This window comes from Vulpes vulpes, chromosome 16 (genome assembly GCF_048418805.1).
Source record: "Vulpes vulpes isolate BD-2025 chromosome 16, VulVul3, whole genome shotgun sequence".
Lineage (NCBI taxonomy): Eukaryota > Metazoa > Chordata > Mammalia > Carnivora > Canidae > Vulpes > Vulpes vulpes.
This window is the reverse complement of record NC_132795.1, coordinates 19,440,917-19,457,466: the sequence shown is the minus strand read 5'-3', so window position 1 is coordinate 19,457,466 and position 16,550 is coordinate 19,440,917. Positions and strand designations below refer to the sequence as shown.

The following is a 16,550-nucleotide window of genomic DNA, read 5'->3' as shown; positions in this document are numbered from 1 at the left end:
CTGGTGCTCTGTCTCTCTCTCTCTCTCTCTCTCTCTCTCAAATAAATAAAATCTTTAAAAAAGCAATAATAACCTGCCAGGGATTCAAAACATAGATCAGTCAATAAAAGGGGGAAGAATAGTTTCCTAATAAGAATTAAAGAACAGTCTGAGGGAGATACATGAAAATGTTAACCATAGTTACCTTTGAATATTGGATTCATGAATAACCTTTTCTTTTTTCCCACCTGTACTTTCAAAATTTATAGTGAAAATGAATTGTTATAATAATTACATATGCATAAACGCAGTTTAAATTGGAATAACAAAAAATATAAAGTTTATTTTTAAAATAGTTTTTTTCCAGGGTGCCTGAGTGGTGCAGTTGGTTAAGCCTCCACCTCTTGGTTTTGGCTCAGATCGTGATCTAGGATGATGAGATCAAGCCAAGCATTGGGCTTCATGCTCAGCACAGAGTCTGCTTAGAGTTTCCCTCTCCCTATCCCTCTGCCCACCCCCACTCCTGCCCCTTCTCTATCTCTCTTACTCTCAAATAAATAAACCTTAAAGTAACATAAAATAGCTTTTTTTCCCTCACATGTAAAATGTTTGGATATAATTTGTTCAACTTTACCACCATTCTTCATATTTTTCATTCTTTTCCAAATTCTTATCCTCCATTTCTTAATCTGTCTTGACTACTAGCTAGTTCTTTCCCCTCTGGAAATCATTTGTCTGGTTTCTTTATTCCTTAGTCTTACCTCTGCATAACCTCTTTTGCTCAACAGTTTTAATTTATTGTCATGTAAAAGTTTGAAACTTTCTTAGTTTTTTTCCCCCTCTAGTCTCTTCTTTCTCCACCCATTAAATGCAGTCTTCTAAAATATAGTGTGTGTGTGTGTGTGTGTGTGTGTGTGTGTGTGTATTCCAGAGGCTCTCCGTTCTTTTCACATTTATTTCGGTTTTTACATTTCTCTTCTTGACAAATCAGCAAGCTTGCCATGATCTAAAATTCAGCATTTTCCATACGTTTCCCCCCCATAAACATACATTAGGAAATGCAGGTACGCACCATGATACAGTGTCTTTAGGACAATATTTAATTTACTATGTACTCTGTGTTATTCTCTAATCTAGAGTATTTCAGTTACATCACGAGGAGACTCGTGATGTAAGTTGTTTGTTTTAAATGTTGGTTCCCAACCCACTAAGCTGATTTCATGATCCATCCTTGAGCCCCCACTTCTATTTTCCTGTCATTACAGAGGAAGGATTTTTTAAGTTTCTATGGGGTTTTTTCCCTATTTTTTCTGCTTGTGTTTCTTATCACTGTTAATAATGATACCCCCTTTATCTCATTTACCCAATTGTTGGCTATCATTACTTATATATTTGCGTTAGAAGTTCTTTTCTGAAGCACTCATCTGATTTTGCCTGAATATTTTTCTCTAATCATATTTTCTCTCAAAAAAATTTAACATTTAAAGAGATATAATTGATATGGATTAAACTGCATATATTAAGATATACAATTTGTTAAGTTTTGATGTATGTATAATAGACCCATAAAACCATCACCACAATCGTAAATATGAACCTGTCAGTTACCCCCCAAATTTCTCCTGTGCCTTTTGTAGTTTCTTTTTCCTGTTTCTCTCTATTCTCTATGAATCTCCAGGCAACTACTGATCTGCTATCACTAGTGATTTCGTATACATTTTCTAGAACTTTTTTATAAATGGAATCATACAGGGGATCCCTGGGTGGCGCAGCGGTTTGGCGCCTGCCTTTGGCCCAGGGCGCAATCCTGGAGACCCGGGATCGAATCCCACGTCGGGCTCCCGGTGCATGGAGCCTGCTTCTCCCTCTGCCTGTGTCTCTGCCTCTCTCTCTCTCTCTGTATGACTATCATAAATAAAAAATAAAATAAATAAATAAAAAAAAGGAATCATACAGTGTATACTATTTTTTTAAAGATTTTATTTATTTATTCATGAGAGACACAGAGAGAGAGGGGCATTGACATAGGCAGAGGGAGAAGCAGGCCCCATGTAGGGAATGTGATGTGGGACTCCATCCCAAGACGCCAGGACCACACCCTGAGCCAAAGGCAGACAGATGCTCAACTGCTGAGCCACCCAGGTGTCCCAGTGTATACTATTTTTATCTGCCTTTACATAGCTTAATTGTTTTCAGATTCATCCATGTTGATATGTATGTCAATAATTTATTCCTTTTTATTGCTGAGTAGCATTCCTTTGAACGGATATGCTACGATTTGTTTACCCATTCACTTAGTGATAGATATTTGGATTGTTTCCAGTTTTTGGCCACCAAAAATAAAGCTCTTATGAACATTCATATACACGTCTTTATACAGACATATGCTTTCATTCTCTTGAGTAAATACATGAGTAGAATGAGTGAATCATATAGTAATAAGTAGTACATGCCTGCATAATTTTTTGAGAAAGTGCCAGTTTTCCAAAATGGCTGTACCATTTTACATTCCTACCAGAAGTACATGAGAGTTCCAGTTTCTCTACATCCTTGCCCACACTCAGTATGGCCATTCTTCTTAATTTTAGATATTCTAATAGGTGTACAGTGGTATCTCATTATGGTTTTAATTTACATTTCTCTGATGACTAATTATATTTAGCATCTTTTCATTTGCTTATTTGCATCCTTGTTCGTTCTTTGATGACATGTCTATTCAAGTCTTTTGCCTATGTTAAATTGAATTGTTTTCTTACTATTAAGTTTTGAAATTCTTTATATATTCTGAGTATAAGTCCCTTATCAGATACATGATTTGAAAATATCTCTTCCCTTACTGTGTCTTGTGTCACTCTTTTAAAAGTGTGTTTATAAGAGCAAAGAGTTTTAATTATGCTGATGTCCAATTTATCAACTTTTTCTTTCATGGATATATTTTTTGTTTCATATTTCATGTTCATATTTAATATTCATATTTCACAAGAAATACTTGTGTAACTCAAGGTAACAAAAATTTTCTTCTGTGTTTTCTTCTAGAATTTGCATAGGTCTATGACCAGTTTTGAGGTTGTTGAGTATCTTGTTTTGTGGAGTTTTTGCATATGTGTGAAGTATGGATCAATATTCATTTTTCTGCATATAGATACCTAATTGTTCAAGCATCATTTATTTTCAGACACTACTTTTTTCCCATTTAATTAATCACTTTTTTATCTTGGTCAAAAATTCATTGTCCATTTGTATGTGAGTCTATATCTTTATTCTGTTTCATTGACCTATATGTCTATCTCAGTGCCAATACCACAATCTTGATTACTTTAGCATCATACTATGTCTTAAAATCCTGTAACATTAGTCCTCCACCTTTGTTCTTTTCACAGTGTTTTGGCTGTTCTAGGTTGTTTATATTTCTACATGAAATTTATAATCAGCTTTTCAGTTTCAACATTGAGCCTATTGGGATTTTTATTAGAATTGAATTAAATCTATAAATCAGTTTGAGAAGAATTGACGTCTTAGTAATATTGAGTTATGTTAATATAGATTTATTATTGTTTTATGCATTTGTCTCTTAAATTGTATTTAAAAAAAGAAAAGTCACTAACCAAAAATACACTAATACTTTTTTTTTTTACTGGTGTTCTTCGTTTCTTCATATGGCTTCAAGTTATTGTCTAGCACCCTTTCACTTGAGTCTGAATGATCCCCTTTGGCATTTCTCATAGGGAAGATCTGCTAGCAACAACCCACCTCAGCTGTTGTTTAATCTAAGAATGTCTTAATTTCTCCTTCATTATTGAAGGATGATTTTGTTTGATATCGAATTCTTGGTTAACACTTGTTTTCTTTCAGCACTTTAAATATATCATTCCCCTGCCTTTAGCTTCCATGGTTTCTGATGGCTATTAACTTTTATTGATGATCCCTTGGACATTTCAAGTCACCTCTCTCTTGCTGCTGTCAAGATTCCCCTTTTTTTTTTTTTTAATTCTCTTTTCATCTTTTTTTTTTTTTTATAGTTTGATTACAGTATATCTTAGGATAGTTCTTTTTGAGTATATCCTACTTAGAATTTAGGGTTTCTTGGATGTGTAGATTTTTTCTACTATTAAATTTATAAAGTTTTGGACCATTATTTCTTCAAATATTCTTTCTGCCCATTTTTCTTTCATTTTCTTCTGGGACTCCCATTCTGTATTTTTTGGTATGATTGATGGTGCCTTCCATGTATTTTAGGCTCTGCTTATTTTTCTTCATTTTTTTTTGTTTCTGTTCCTCAGACTGCATAATTTTTTCAATCTCCAAGTTCAGTAATTTTTCTCTATATTCATATCTGCTGTTTGAATCACTAGTGAATTTTTCATTTTAGTTTTTGTACTTTTAAGCTCCAAAGTGTCTTTCTGGCTTTCTTTTTTTCTGGCTCTTTTTTATAGTTTTTATCTTTATTGCTATTCTCCAATTGATGAGAAGTTGCTTTCCTATTCTTTTGTCCATTGTTTCCTTCTTTTGAGCATATCTCAACTCTTTTTTTCTAGTAACTGTATCATCTGTATTGCCTCAGGGACAATTCCTTTAATATCTTTTTTCTGTGAATGGGGCATACATTCTTGGGTATTTTGCATGCTTTGTAATTTTTTAAAGTCTGGACATTTTAAATATCCTGATGAGCAAAAAGAAAACAAAAGAAAAAAAAGAAAAGATAAGAAAATACTCTCCAGGTCTTTGCAGATTGGCTTTGTGTTGGGGCCCTCCTTGAACATTTATCCAGACCCCTTACGATTCTGCTGTAGCCTTTACTTTCTGCTAGCACTGAGTTTAAAGACCAGCCTGTTAGGAAAACTTATGGTCCTCTCTGAGCATGCATCCCTCCCTGGATGTGTGCGTGGCTTTTCTAAGTTTCCTCATGCATGCAGTTTTTCAAAACTTTCATTCCCCAAAGTGTATCACATCCCAGCCTTTCCTCCCTCACTTTCAGCATTTCTGTTGTGTGGTTCAGTTGTTGCATGTTACCCCAGGCTGTAACACTTGTTCATTTGGCTTTCAGTTATCTCAAGGAATGTTTTCACTTGGTCATATCTACTTCTCTTTTCTGAGAGAGTTCTAAATTAGGCAGAATAAAGACAGGCCTCTTTCTTTGGTTCTTCAGGGAATTCATAGACATGTCAAAACAGACAACGTAATTCCTTGAGAACAATATGACTTTCTTCCCTCTGGGACTAGGTACCCACATGGAGAAGACAGGCTGCCATCTTCATATTTTATTCAGTTGCTCCAAACATTTGACTAACTTTCAGAGCTTCAGTAAGGTTGATTTTGACAGTTTTTACCAGGATTTTTGGTACTTCTGTGAAAGAATGTCCACTGGTCTCCTCTCTCTGCCATCTTCACTAATGTCCTCATACAGTGAGGTGGGAAATATTCTTCTCTCTTTGATTTTCTGGGGAGAATTGGCATTATCTCCTTGAATGTTTGATAGAATTAGTGAAGCCATCTAGGCCTGGATTTTTCTTTGTGGGGAAGTTTTAAACTATAAATTTATAGATACAGAAACTTTTCAAGTCATCTATATTTTCTTAAGTGAGCTTTGACAGTTTGTGCCTTTGAAGGAATTTGTCCATTTCATCAAAATTGTCAAATCCTTTCTTAATATTTGTTTAAAAACCTTAAACTAACTCCCCATTGGTGACTTAATCTTCCTGTTTCTAAACAGTTTATTTCCTTAATCTTCTCTTATCTACTCTTTTACTTATTCTGGGATATTGAACATTACTTTACTTCTAGATCAATTTTGTACAACCAAATCATTATTTTTAGGACCCTCAGAATCCCATAATTAATCAACCCCTTTATATTCTCAGATTTTTCTAATTTTTCCTTTTCCCTATTTCATACTAATTTACTTCTAAATCTTTACTTGTGTAAATGATTTAGTAACCATTATTTTAACTTTGTTTGGAACTTCTAATAGATTTTTCTAAGAAAAAAATCAAATTACAACTTTTATAATAGAACCCATTCATCCACTAGTAACTGGCTGTGTTATATCAGCATAGTTTAGAGGCAATCATCATAGGATAATATATAAACTTTGGAGCTATGCTGCCTGAGCTTTGATCTTAGCTTTGCCACTTATTAGCTGTGTGCCCTAATTTCTCCTTTGGACCTCTTTCCTGCATATGAAAAGTGGGTGTGATAATAGTATTTCAAATAAGAATTAAGGGAGTTAGAACACAGTCTAGTATATACTAAGAACTCAACATTTGTTAACTGTTGTTATGCATCAACAATGACTCTGTCTTCAAAATGGAAACTTCTTATAGGTAGGGACTAGGGTTTCTGTTTACCAAATTTTATTCATCATCTAGGACAGCTCCTTGGTGAATGTCTTATTTTGGCAGGGGTGGGAGTAGAATGGAGGTGGGGTCTTTTTTTTATTTTTTTTTAAAGGTTTTATTTATTCATGACAGAAAGGCAGAGACACAGGCAGAGGGAGAATCAGGCTCCATGCAGGGAGTCCGACGTGGGACTCGATCCTGGAACTCCAGGATCACACCCCAGGCCCAAGGTGGTGCTAAACCGCTGAGCCACCGGGGCTGCCCTGGGGTCTTTTTTGAAAAAGTGTTTTTACAAATTATTTCCCAACTATATAATGAAAAGTAACAAATACAGCCTCATTCAGTGTCTGTCTTTCCTCCAGATACAGAAAACAGCCAATATACAATTTTTAGCTGCTTGGATTTTGATGTTTCTGAGCTCTTTTGGGCAGTTGGTAAATGGGACTCTGTGCAATAGGTGGTGCTCTGTTTTTGGAGAGAAAAGGGTCTCTTTCAGTTTTGTGTGGAAAGTCATCCACATCTTTGCTTTAGAAAGATTTGTGTGTATACTTCATTGTATTACACTTCATGTTTAGTAATTAAGAGCAAGAATGAAACTGTAAATTTGTGTGTGTGGTATATGGTAGGTATGTGCTTGAATTAAAAAGTAATAAAGTTTCTCTGAAAGAATACCCAAGAAATTGGTCACATTTGTTGCCTATAGACAGGGAAAATGGATGATTGGTGGATAGGAATGGAAGGGAGATTATATTCTCTTTCTGACCTTTTGAATTTATTGACATATCCATATATTACCTATTCAAAAAATTAATTAAATGCATGTAGTCAAAATTCAAACAAAGAATTCAAACAATAAAAAATTATTTTTAGCAATACAAAAAATATGCCCTGAAAACATCCACTCACCCTAGCCATCTAAAAGGCCCTTCAAAGAAACAACCATTGTTACATTCCTTTCGTAGACTTCAGAAATTTCTATGGATTACATGATTCTATGTTTTTATATCCTTTTCTAATATATAGATGGGAATTAATTCATCCACTTACCTTACTATTTTTACTTAGCAATTGGGAACATATATATCTTCCTAATTCTTTTCATTCTGCATAGTACCCATTATACTGTAAGTTTTTAGCCAGATCCCTATTAGAGGACATGTGAGTGGTTTCTAGCTTTTGCTGTTATAAATGATACTGCAGTGGACATCTTATACATGCATTTTTCTACAAATGTATAGCTGTGTTTGAGGAATAAATTCCTGGAAGTGTAGTATTAGTGAATCAGAGGATTAATACATTTAAAATTTGTTACTGATATATTACCTTCCAAATTGAGGACACGCCCAACAATAGTATATAAGTGCCTGCTTTCTCATCACCAACACTCTGTTATAAAAATATTTTTATCTTTCTTAATGTGATAGGCAAAAATTGATCTTGTTTTAATTTGTGACTAGTAACTAGTAGAGCCAAGATTTGAAGCGAGGTTCTTAAATGAGCTGTCACTCTTGCTACAAAACTGAAATATTCTTAACTACTGTACTGCCTCAACATAGTAAGATTAAATATCTTTGCATATTTTATCAGGAATTTGCACTTCTTGTTTATGTCCCCTTTGTCCATATTTCTATTATGCATTTACTATAATGTTTTAAATGTCTTGTTACTACTAGCAAGCATCACAGAAATTCGGCCAAGAAATATTAAGAGATGTTAAAACTAGTGGGTGACCAGGTGAATAGAGGATTATATATTTATAGAGACTTGAAGTATTCCCTCCATCCCAAAAATACTGATTAAAGCCTTAAAAAAAAAAACCCACTGATTGAATATAAAAGGGAAAAATGGAACTTCACAGTAGACACTGACTCAGGTATGTGATCAAGGTTAGCTTCACTAGAGTAATGAGACAAATCAAAATGGTGGACCACATGATAAGATGCAATGAGAAAGAACACAGCATATCTTCTGTGATATTTTTGACAAAGTTTCAAACTTTGAATCTCACCATGAGAAAACATCAGTTAAATTGAGATTCTAAAAAGTAATTGACTGGGTCCCCTAGGTGGCTCAGTTGGTTAATCATCTGACTCTTGATTTCAGCTCAGGTCATGATCTCAGGGTTGTGGGATGGAGCCCCACATGGAGATTCTGTGTTCAGCAGGAGTTTGCTGGAGATTCTCTCCTTCCCTCTCCCTTTACCCCCACCCCCTACTCTTTTGTTGTCTCTCTCCCAAATAATAAATAAATCTTTTAAAAAAAAAAAAAAACCTGGCCTATAATTTTCCAAAATGTCAAGTCCATGAAAGACAAGAAAAGTAAGTTTGAAATTATTTCAAAATAGAAAAAGACCAGTTCATTTTATCAAACCAATATCAAAATCCACTAAGGTAAATGTATAACTAGTTTTCAGAGGTATATTTATTTAAAATTTTAATTGAGGGATCCCTGGGTGACGCAGCGGTTTAGCGCCTGCCTTTGGCCCAGGGCGCGATCCTGGAGACACGGGATCGAATCCCACGTTGGGTTCCCGGTGCATGGAGCCTGCTTCTCTCTCTGCCTATGTCTCTGCCTCTCTCTCTCTCTCTCTCTGTGTGTGTGACTATCATAAATAAATAAATAAAATTTTTTAATAAATAAAAATAAAAATTTAATTGATTTCTGAACTTCCTCTGTTATTTTCAAATCCAAGTTAGTTTTAAATCCGTTATATATAGTTTGTCCTCAAATTTACATATTTTATATTTGGAATTCAACTACTTGCTAAAATTGATTTATAATCCCAAAGCCAGTACTCTGAATGCTTTTATGGTTATTCATAGGTATACACAGAGCAGCAAAAAGCTTTAGTTACCAGATGTACATGTTCCCAACTAAGGTCAACAAAGTGCTCTGCCTTTTTGTTTCATCTCTTATGCTATAAACTGGTATCCTTTTTGCTATTTAGTGTATTTTTCACATTTTAGGCCATTTTGTTAGTGATTTCTGGTTTAAAATAGCCCCTGTGTATAGTGCTAACATGCTGAGTAGTGTTCATAAGCACTAGAAGGCTGTGATGTGCTTTTGAAGAAGAAAAATATGTGCTACACTTACTTTGCTAGAGGATGATGTAGAGAGAGTACTGTTGGCATGAGCACAGTTAATAAAATGAATATCTATTTTTAAAGTTGCCTTTAAACAGAAACACAAATAAAACAAGATTATGTATTGATCAGTTGATGAAAATGTTGTGGCCAGAGGCTCATCTGTATTTTCCCTAGGAACAATGGTTCAGTGTTCCCTAATTCAGCATTTACAGCAACTTTGTAGAACATGACTATCATAGATAACAGATTTAGGGACGCCTCGGTGGCTCAGTAGTTGAGCGTCTGCCTTTGGCTCAAGGCGTAATTCCGGGGTTCCAGGATTGAGTCCCACATCGGGCTTCCTGCATGGAGCCTGCTTCTCCCTCTACCTGTGTGTCTCTGCCTCTCTTTGTGTCTCTCATGAATAAATAAAATCTTAAAAAAATAATAACAGATTCAACTGTACTTCAAACATAAACACCAAACTTCTACCTCAGGAGGTTACAGTTGCCCTCAAACTCCATATGATCAGTATCTATTCTTCAGGTTCTTCCAAATTTGAGAAATACGTAGATTATTATTTAATGAGAGGATTGTCCATTGATATCTATATCTATTGCTTAAATTTTAATTTTTACTCAATAGTCAGAGCCTAGAACATATAATAACAGATTTCAAAGCTCCATGTAAGGGTGCCTTAGTGACACAGTCAATTAAGCATCTGTCTCTTGGTTTTGGCTCAGGTCATGATCTCAGGATCATGATATTGAACCCCATCATGGGCTCTGCCCTCAGTGTGAAGTCTGCTTTAGACTCTTTTTTTCCACTCTGCCCCTCCCCCCTCAAATAAATAAATATTTTTAAAAATCGATGTAAAGTTTAGCCTTAAAAAATACAGGCTTTGGATTTGTGCTGTGGTCAGAACTGGGGAACCAGCAATGCTGCGCTGAGGCAGGCAGCTTAGAAGAGCCAAGGGAGCAGGGAAGATGGTGTCAAGGGTGAGCCATGGTGCAGGTATTCATTTAGCATATGCCCAGAACAAACACTATCAACTTTCCTGCAGGTTAAGATTTGTTTGTTAGAGAACACAACTCATTAGGAAAACGCTAAAAATGTTGCCAAGATAGCAGCTAATAAGGATTTTAGCTTAAAATAGGCTTGTGAGATAAAATGCTCAGATTAAGCATTTCATGGTATACATACCAAAAATGATTTGTCAGTTATCTGAAACATTAAAATTAAGTGCTATTCTACATTTTTATTTGTTTGATCTGGCAACCCTCACCTTAATTTTTTTGAAAGTGTTTTAAAGGTGCAAGAACTGTGAATATCAGCAGGTAAAAAGCTTTGAAGCTTAATAAAAACAAATCCAAAAAACAAGTCTGAAAGGAGCCTGGATGACAGTTTACGAGGTGTTTTTAAAAAGAGAGTTCAACCAACTTTACCCAAAAGGGAGACTATTGTTCATTGCTGATATAGATGAGTACTACAGAACAAGACTGCTTTTGATACTACCACTGAAATTCAAAATGTCAAGCCTTTAAACTTCACAGTTAGAAATGAAGTACTCTTTACTAGGAGTAAAAAAAGCTCACCTAGAGATTGAAGATAGCCTGTTACCAAAATTCCATCAAACTCAAAACTCATTTTTGAAGTGGAATTAGTAGCTGTTGATTGAAATAACAGTGAACAATGGCATAAACCTGTGACCTTGATGAACCATGTAACTTTTTACAACTACTCACATTTTTGGCTAATTCTTTAGAAGTTAAGGTAAACCTTGCTTTGCTTACTTATTCCTCATCTTTTGGAAAATATGACCTTTTACAAACCTCTGAAGTCCAAAATATTTTATTATAGCTGTGTAAAATGTTGGTTAAAGAAAATTGATTTTTCTTTTACCTCATGTCACTAAAAATCTCAATGCTTTTTTTTTTTTTTTGCAAAGATATACTGTTTGACATGTACTTTATTATAGGCAGTGAGGTCACTCAAGGAGACAATCGAAGACTGTTGGGACCAGGATGCAGAGGCTCGGCTTACCGCACAATGTGCTGAGGAGAGGATGGCTGAACTTATGATGATATGGGAAAGAAACAAATCTGTGAGCCCCACAGTCAATCCCATGTCTACTGCTATGCAGAATGAGCGGTAAGACCTGGAGGGGTTTGGCATTCATCATCAGTCAGTATTGAAAATTGAAACTAAACAGAATTTAAAAAAGACTATTAAACTAATAGAGCAATGGTAAATTCATATAATCTAACATTCTAACTTTTCTTTCAATGTATCCATTTTTTTAGTGAAGATTTTTATTTGGTATAAATGCAAGATGGAATCGGTGGGTTTTTTTTTTTTTATATCTCAAGATATAATAAAATAGGTTAGTCTTTATTAATGCATCTAATTCCCTAAAATAATAAAGGCAAAACATTTTCATATTTCCAAAAGTTTATAAACACTTCTACACATACTGCCTCATCTATCATTTGTTGTTATTATTTCTCTTTCTCTTGCTTTTGTTTTTTTGGTTTTTTTAGAATAAAACTATGAACTTGCCTATGTATCTAACCACTGTTTCACTAGAGACTAAGATTTCAGGCTTCCTATCCAATGCCCTATTGTAATACTACTTTAACATGAAATAAATTAATTAGGTCTTTCCCTCCCATCATGAATATTACTTTATGAGACATTTCTTTGTTAAACGATGATTTTTTGGGGGATGCCGGGGTGGCTCAGTCAGTTAAGCATCTGCCTTCGGTCCAGGGTCCTGGGACAAAGTCCCACATCAGGCTTTCTGCTCCACCGGGAGTCTGCTTCTCTCTCTTCCTCTGCTGCTCCCCTTGCTGTGTGCTCCCTTTCTCTCTCTCTCTCTTTCTCTCTTTCTCTTTCTCTTTCTCTTTCTCTTCTCTCTGTCAAATGAATAAATAAAATCTTTAAAAAAAAAAAAAAAGCTATGGGGCAGCCCTGGTGGTGCAGTGGTTTAGTGCTGCCTGCAGCCTGGGGTGTGATCCTGGAGACCTGGGATCGAGTCCCACGTCGGGCGCCCTGCATGGAGCCTGCTTCTTCCTCTGCCTGTGTCTCTGCCTCTCTCTCTCTCTCTCTGTGTCTCTCATGAATAAATAAATAAAATCTGGAAAAAAAAGCTATGATTTTTCATCCTAAATAAAAGTGCTTTTTAAAAAATTCCTTTAAAAAATTGAAACTTTCAGGCTGTCATCTGTGTTTCTTTATCCCATGTTGAGGGGAAAGTTTTCCCCAAAATGTGTCATTTTATTTAATTCATGTTAAAAATTTTCAGAAAAGTACCTAGGAAAGATTTACCAGAGAAAATATACTTGGTTATTGAATATTTTTTTTGCTATTTTCTATTATTCTAATCGCTAAGAGCGATTTGTGTTATGAACTATAGACCCAAAATTGGGTTTACACTGCTTGTGTTTGGATTGAACTAGCTTCAGCATGTGAAGTCTTATTCCTTATATGTCAACAAGCAAGGAAGGTAAAGACTAGTAATTCTAAATATAGATTTTCTTACCTTACACATACTTGAGGATAGCCTTCTGCTTCTACCTTCCCTGGTCTCTGTATTTTCTGTGTGCTCAAGCATGTTATTTGTACCTCTCTCACAAGTCAGTACTTTTAAACTTTTCCTGAATGGTAAGAAGAAATCCTTGATGCAACCCTCCCTTGTGTTGACCATTTTTTGCTCCCTAAGTCATTCAGTTCTGTTTTACATGTTTCTCATGTCTAGTCACTTCTAAAGTTTCCCCTAAGTCATGGTTCATCCCATAGTCATTCCACTCTAAGTTTCATTGTATTGAATCTTATCCCCCAGAACTCTTTTCCATGTGCTGTACAACTACTTTTTTATTCTTCACCCTCCTGCCATTCTACTTTAGCTGCTACTTTTCTCCTGTAATACTTGTATCTATTAATGTTCCCATTGTTTAGTTAAAGCTACCCCTGGCTTTTATTTTAAATAACCTAAATACATAACACTATGATACTCAAGAACCATCCCTCTCAAGGTGTGATGATGGCTGTGAAAAACTCTTGATAAACTGGAGAGTGTTTCTGAATTATTATTCCTTTATCTGAATATCACACTCTGCCTTATACTCTCAGGCTGTAGAACTTTCATTGAATGGCTCAGTTTACCCCCAGAAAGGTACATTCCATTGCTAGACAGTCTCTTAATTGAAGCATGGAAAAACTTTGGAACAATCTAAAAGCTTACACTCTTTTTACCATTTGGCCATTGGAACTTTACTGGTAAAGTATTTGCTGAGGCCACTATGTATCTAGGATTATAGGAGTACAAAAGAAACATATACCCACTTGTGAACCTTTATGTCTGGTTGTGCAAGTATACAGTTCATAAAGATATATTTGGTAATGTTATAAAACTATAGAGGAGGGATCCCTGGGTGGCTCAGCGGTTTAGCGCCTGCCTTTGGCCCAGGGCACGATCCTGGAGTCCCGGGATCGAGTCCCGCGTTGGGCTCCCGGCATGGAGCCTGTTTCTCCCTCTGCCTGTGTCTCTGCCTCTTTCTCTCTCTCTATGTCTATCATGAATAAATAAATAAAATCTTAAAAAAAAAACTATAGAGGAGATTTTTTAATTAACTCTTCTAAATGAAAATAATGAACATTTATGAAAATCCTGTCTAGATCCACCTAAGTTTTTCAGTAGTCTTTTTTTAGTAGTCTTAATTCATATAAAACTAGCATTTAGGGCAGCGCAGGTGGCTCAGCAGTTTAGCGCCACCTTCAGCCCAGGGCCTGATCCTGGAGACCCAGGACTGAGTCCCACATCAGACTCACTGCATGGAGCCTGCTTCTCCCTCTGCCTGTGTCTCTGCCTCTCTCTCTCTCTCTCTCTCTCTCTCTGTCTCTCATAAATAAATAAAATCTTTAAGAAATTATTAAAAGAATTAAAAATAAAACTAGCATTTAGGGGCGCCTAGGTGGTTCAGTGGTTAAGTGTCTGCCTTTGACTCAGGTAATGATCTCAGGGTTTAGGATCAAGCCCACCCTCCACCACCACCCCCATCCCTCACTCCCCTGCACTCTGCACTCAAGGAGGAGTCTGTTTCTCTCTCTCCCTTTGCCCTCCCCGCCCCCAGCTCCTGCTCTCTCTCTTGCACTCTCTCTCTGTCATATAAATAAATTTATATTTTTTAAAACCTAGCATTTAGCAAGTTATTAATTGACACTTGATTTATGTGATCACAGTTTTTAAATAACCTCTAGTATGTGGTTGAGAATAAAATAAAAAGCAGTTCTTATTTTAAAATCAGAGATATTAAACTTGGAGAGTCAGTTTGTCATAAATGTACATTCTCAATGTGGCACTTTTTTCTTTCTTTAAGCAACCTGTCACACAATAGGCGTGTGCCAAAGATTGGCCCTTATCCAGATTATTCTTCTTCCTCATACATTGAAGACTCCATCCATCATACTGACAGCATTGTGAAGAATATTTCCTCTGAGCATTCGATGTCTAGCACACCTTTGACTATAGGGGAAAAGAACCGGAACTCAATTAACTATGAACGGCAGCAAGCACAAGCTCGAATCCCCAGCCCTGAAACAAGTGTCACCAGCCTGTCCACTAACACAACAACCACAAACACCACTGGCCTCACTCCAAGCACTGGCATGACCACTATATCTGAGATGCCATATTCAGATGAAACCAATCTGCATGCCACAAATGTTTCACAGCCAATTGGGCCAACCCCTGTCTGCTTACAACTTACAGAAGAAGACTTGGAGACTAATAAGCTGGACCCAAAAGAAGTTGATAAGAACCTCAAGGAAAGTTCTGATGAGAATCTCATGGAGCATTCTCTTAAACAGTTCAGTGGACCAGACCCACTGAGCAGTACCAGTTCTAGCTTGCTTTACCCACTTATAAAACTTGCAGTAGAGGTGACTGGACAGCAGGACTTCACACAAGCTGCAAATGGCCAAGCATGTTTAATTCCTGATGTTCCACCCACTCAGATCTATCCTCTCCCCAAGCAGCAAAACCTTCCTAAGAGACCTACTAGTTTGCCTTTAAACACCAAAAATTCAACAAAGGAGCCCCGGCTGAAATTTGGCAGCAAGCACAAATCAAACTTGAAACAAGTAGAAACTGGAGTTGCCAAGATGAATACAATCAATGCTGCAGAACCTCATGTGGTGACAGTCACCATGAATGGTGTAGCAGGTAGAAACCACAGTGTTAACTCCCATGCTGCCACTACCCAGTATGTTAACGGGGCAGTACCATCTGGCCAGGCAGCTAACACAGTGGTACATAGGGGCCAAGAAATGCTGCAGAATCAATTCGTTGGTGAGGATACCCGACTGAATATTAATTCCAGTCCTGATGAACATGAACCTTTGCTGAGACGAGAGCAGCAGGCTGGCCATGATGAAGGTGTTCTGGATCGTCTTGTGGACAGGAGGGAACGGCCACTGGAAGGTGGCCGAACTAATTCCAATAACAACAACAGTAATCCATGTTCAGAGCAAGATGTTCTTACACAGGGTGTTCCAAGCACAGTAGCAGATCCTGGACCATCAAAGCCCAGGAAAGCACAGAGGCCCAATTCTCTGGATCTTTCAGCCACAAATGTCCTTGATGGCAGTGGTTTGCAGTGTAAGTAGAAGAATCATTTAATCTCTCCTTCCTGTCTTTTGGGACTAATTAATTACTTATTTTTACCACTTTTGGAAATAAAATAAGCCACTTAGTTGGACCTCAAAAGTAATCAGACTATTGTAAAGAAAAAGAACGTGTTGTTGATAATTAAATAGTCAATGTCACAATAGAATAATTACCAACTTAATGCATGCCTTATACAGCTGCTGATTCATAATGCAGTTCATGAACTTGCTGTGAATGGTTGAGAATAAGTAAATACCAGTTTAAAAGCTCCAGGTAAAATGAGGTCAGAATTTTTGAAACAGTTGTTAAATATATTGATATTTATTATATACATATTTAGATTTTATCACACTAACCTTAAACCTTAAAAGTCCAGAAAAAAATGCAGAAAAAGTCATTATAAAAAAACTAAAGTTGTTCTTGGGGTTTTTTTAGTGTCATATTTTTCCTTTTTTTTTAATAAATTTATTTTTTATTGGTGTTCAATTTGTCAACATACAGAGT

The 16,550-nt window shown here is 36.2% G+C and overlaps 1 protein-coding gene across 1 annotated transcript in view; it reads left to right on the top strand.

Moving 5' to 3' along the window:
* Positions 1-16,550, top strand: part of BMPR2 (bone morphogenetic protein receptor type 2) — a 199,242-nt gene that overhangs the window by 173,246 nt on the left and 9,446 nt on the right. The window contains exons 11-12 of the mRNA XM_026002525.2: positions 11,358-11,530; positions 14,758-16,037. Of these exons, the coding sequence (XP_025858310.1) occupies positions 11,358-11,530; positions 14,758-16,037 (1,453 nt within the window). The remainder of the gene's footprint in view (positions 1-11,357; positions 11,531-14,757; positions 16,038-16,550) is intronic.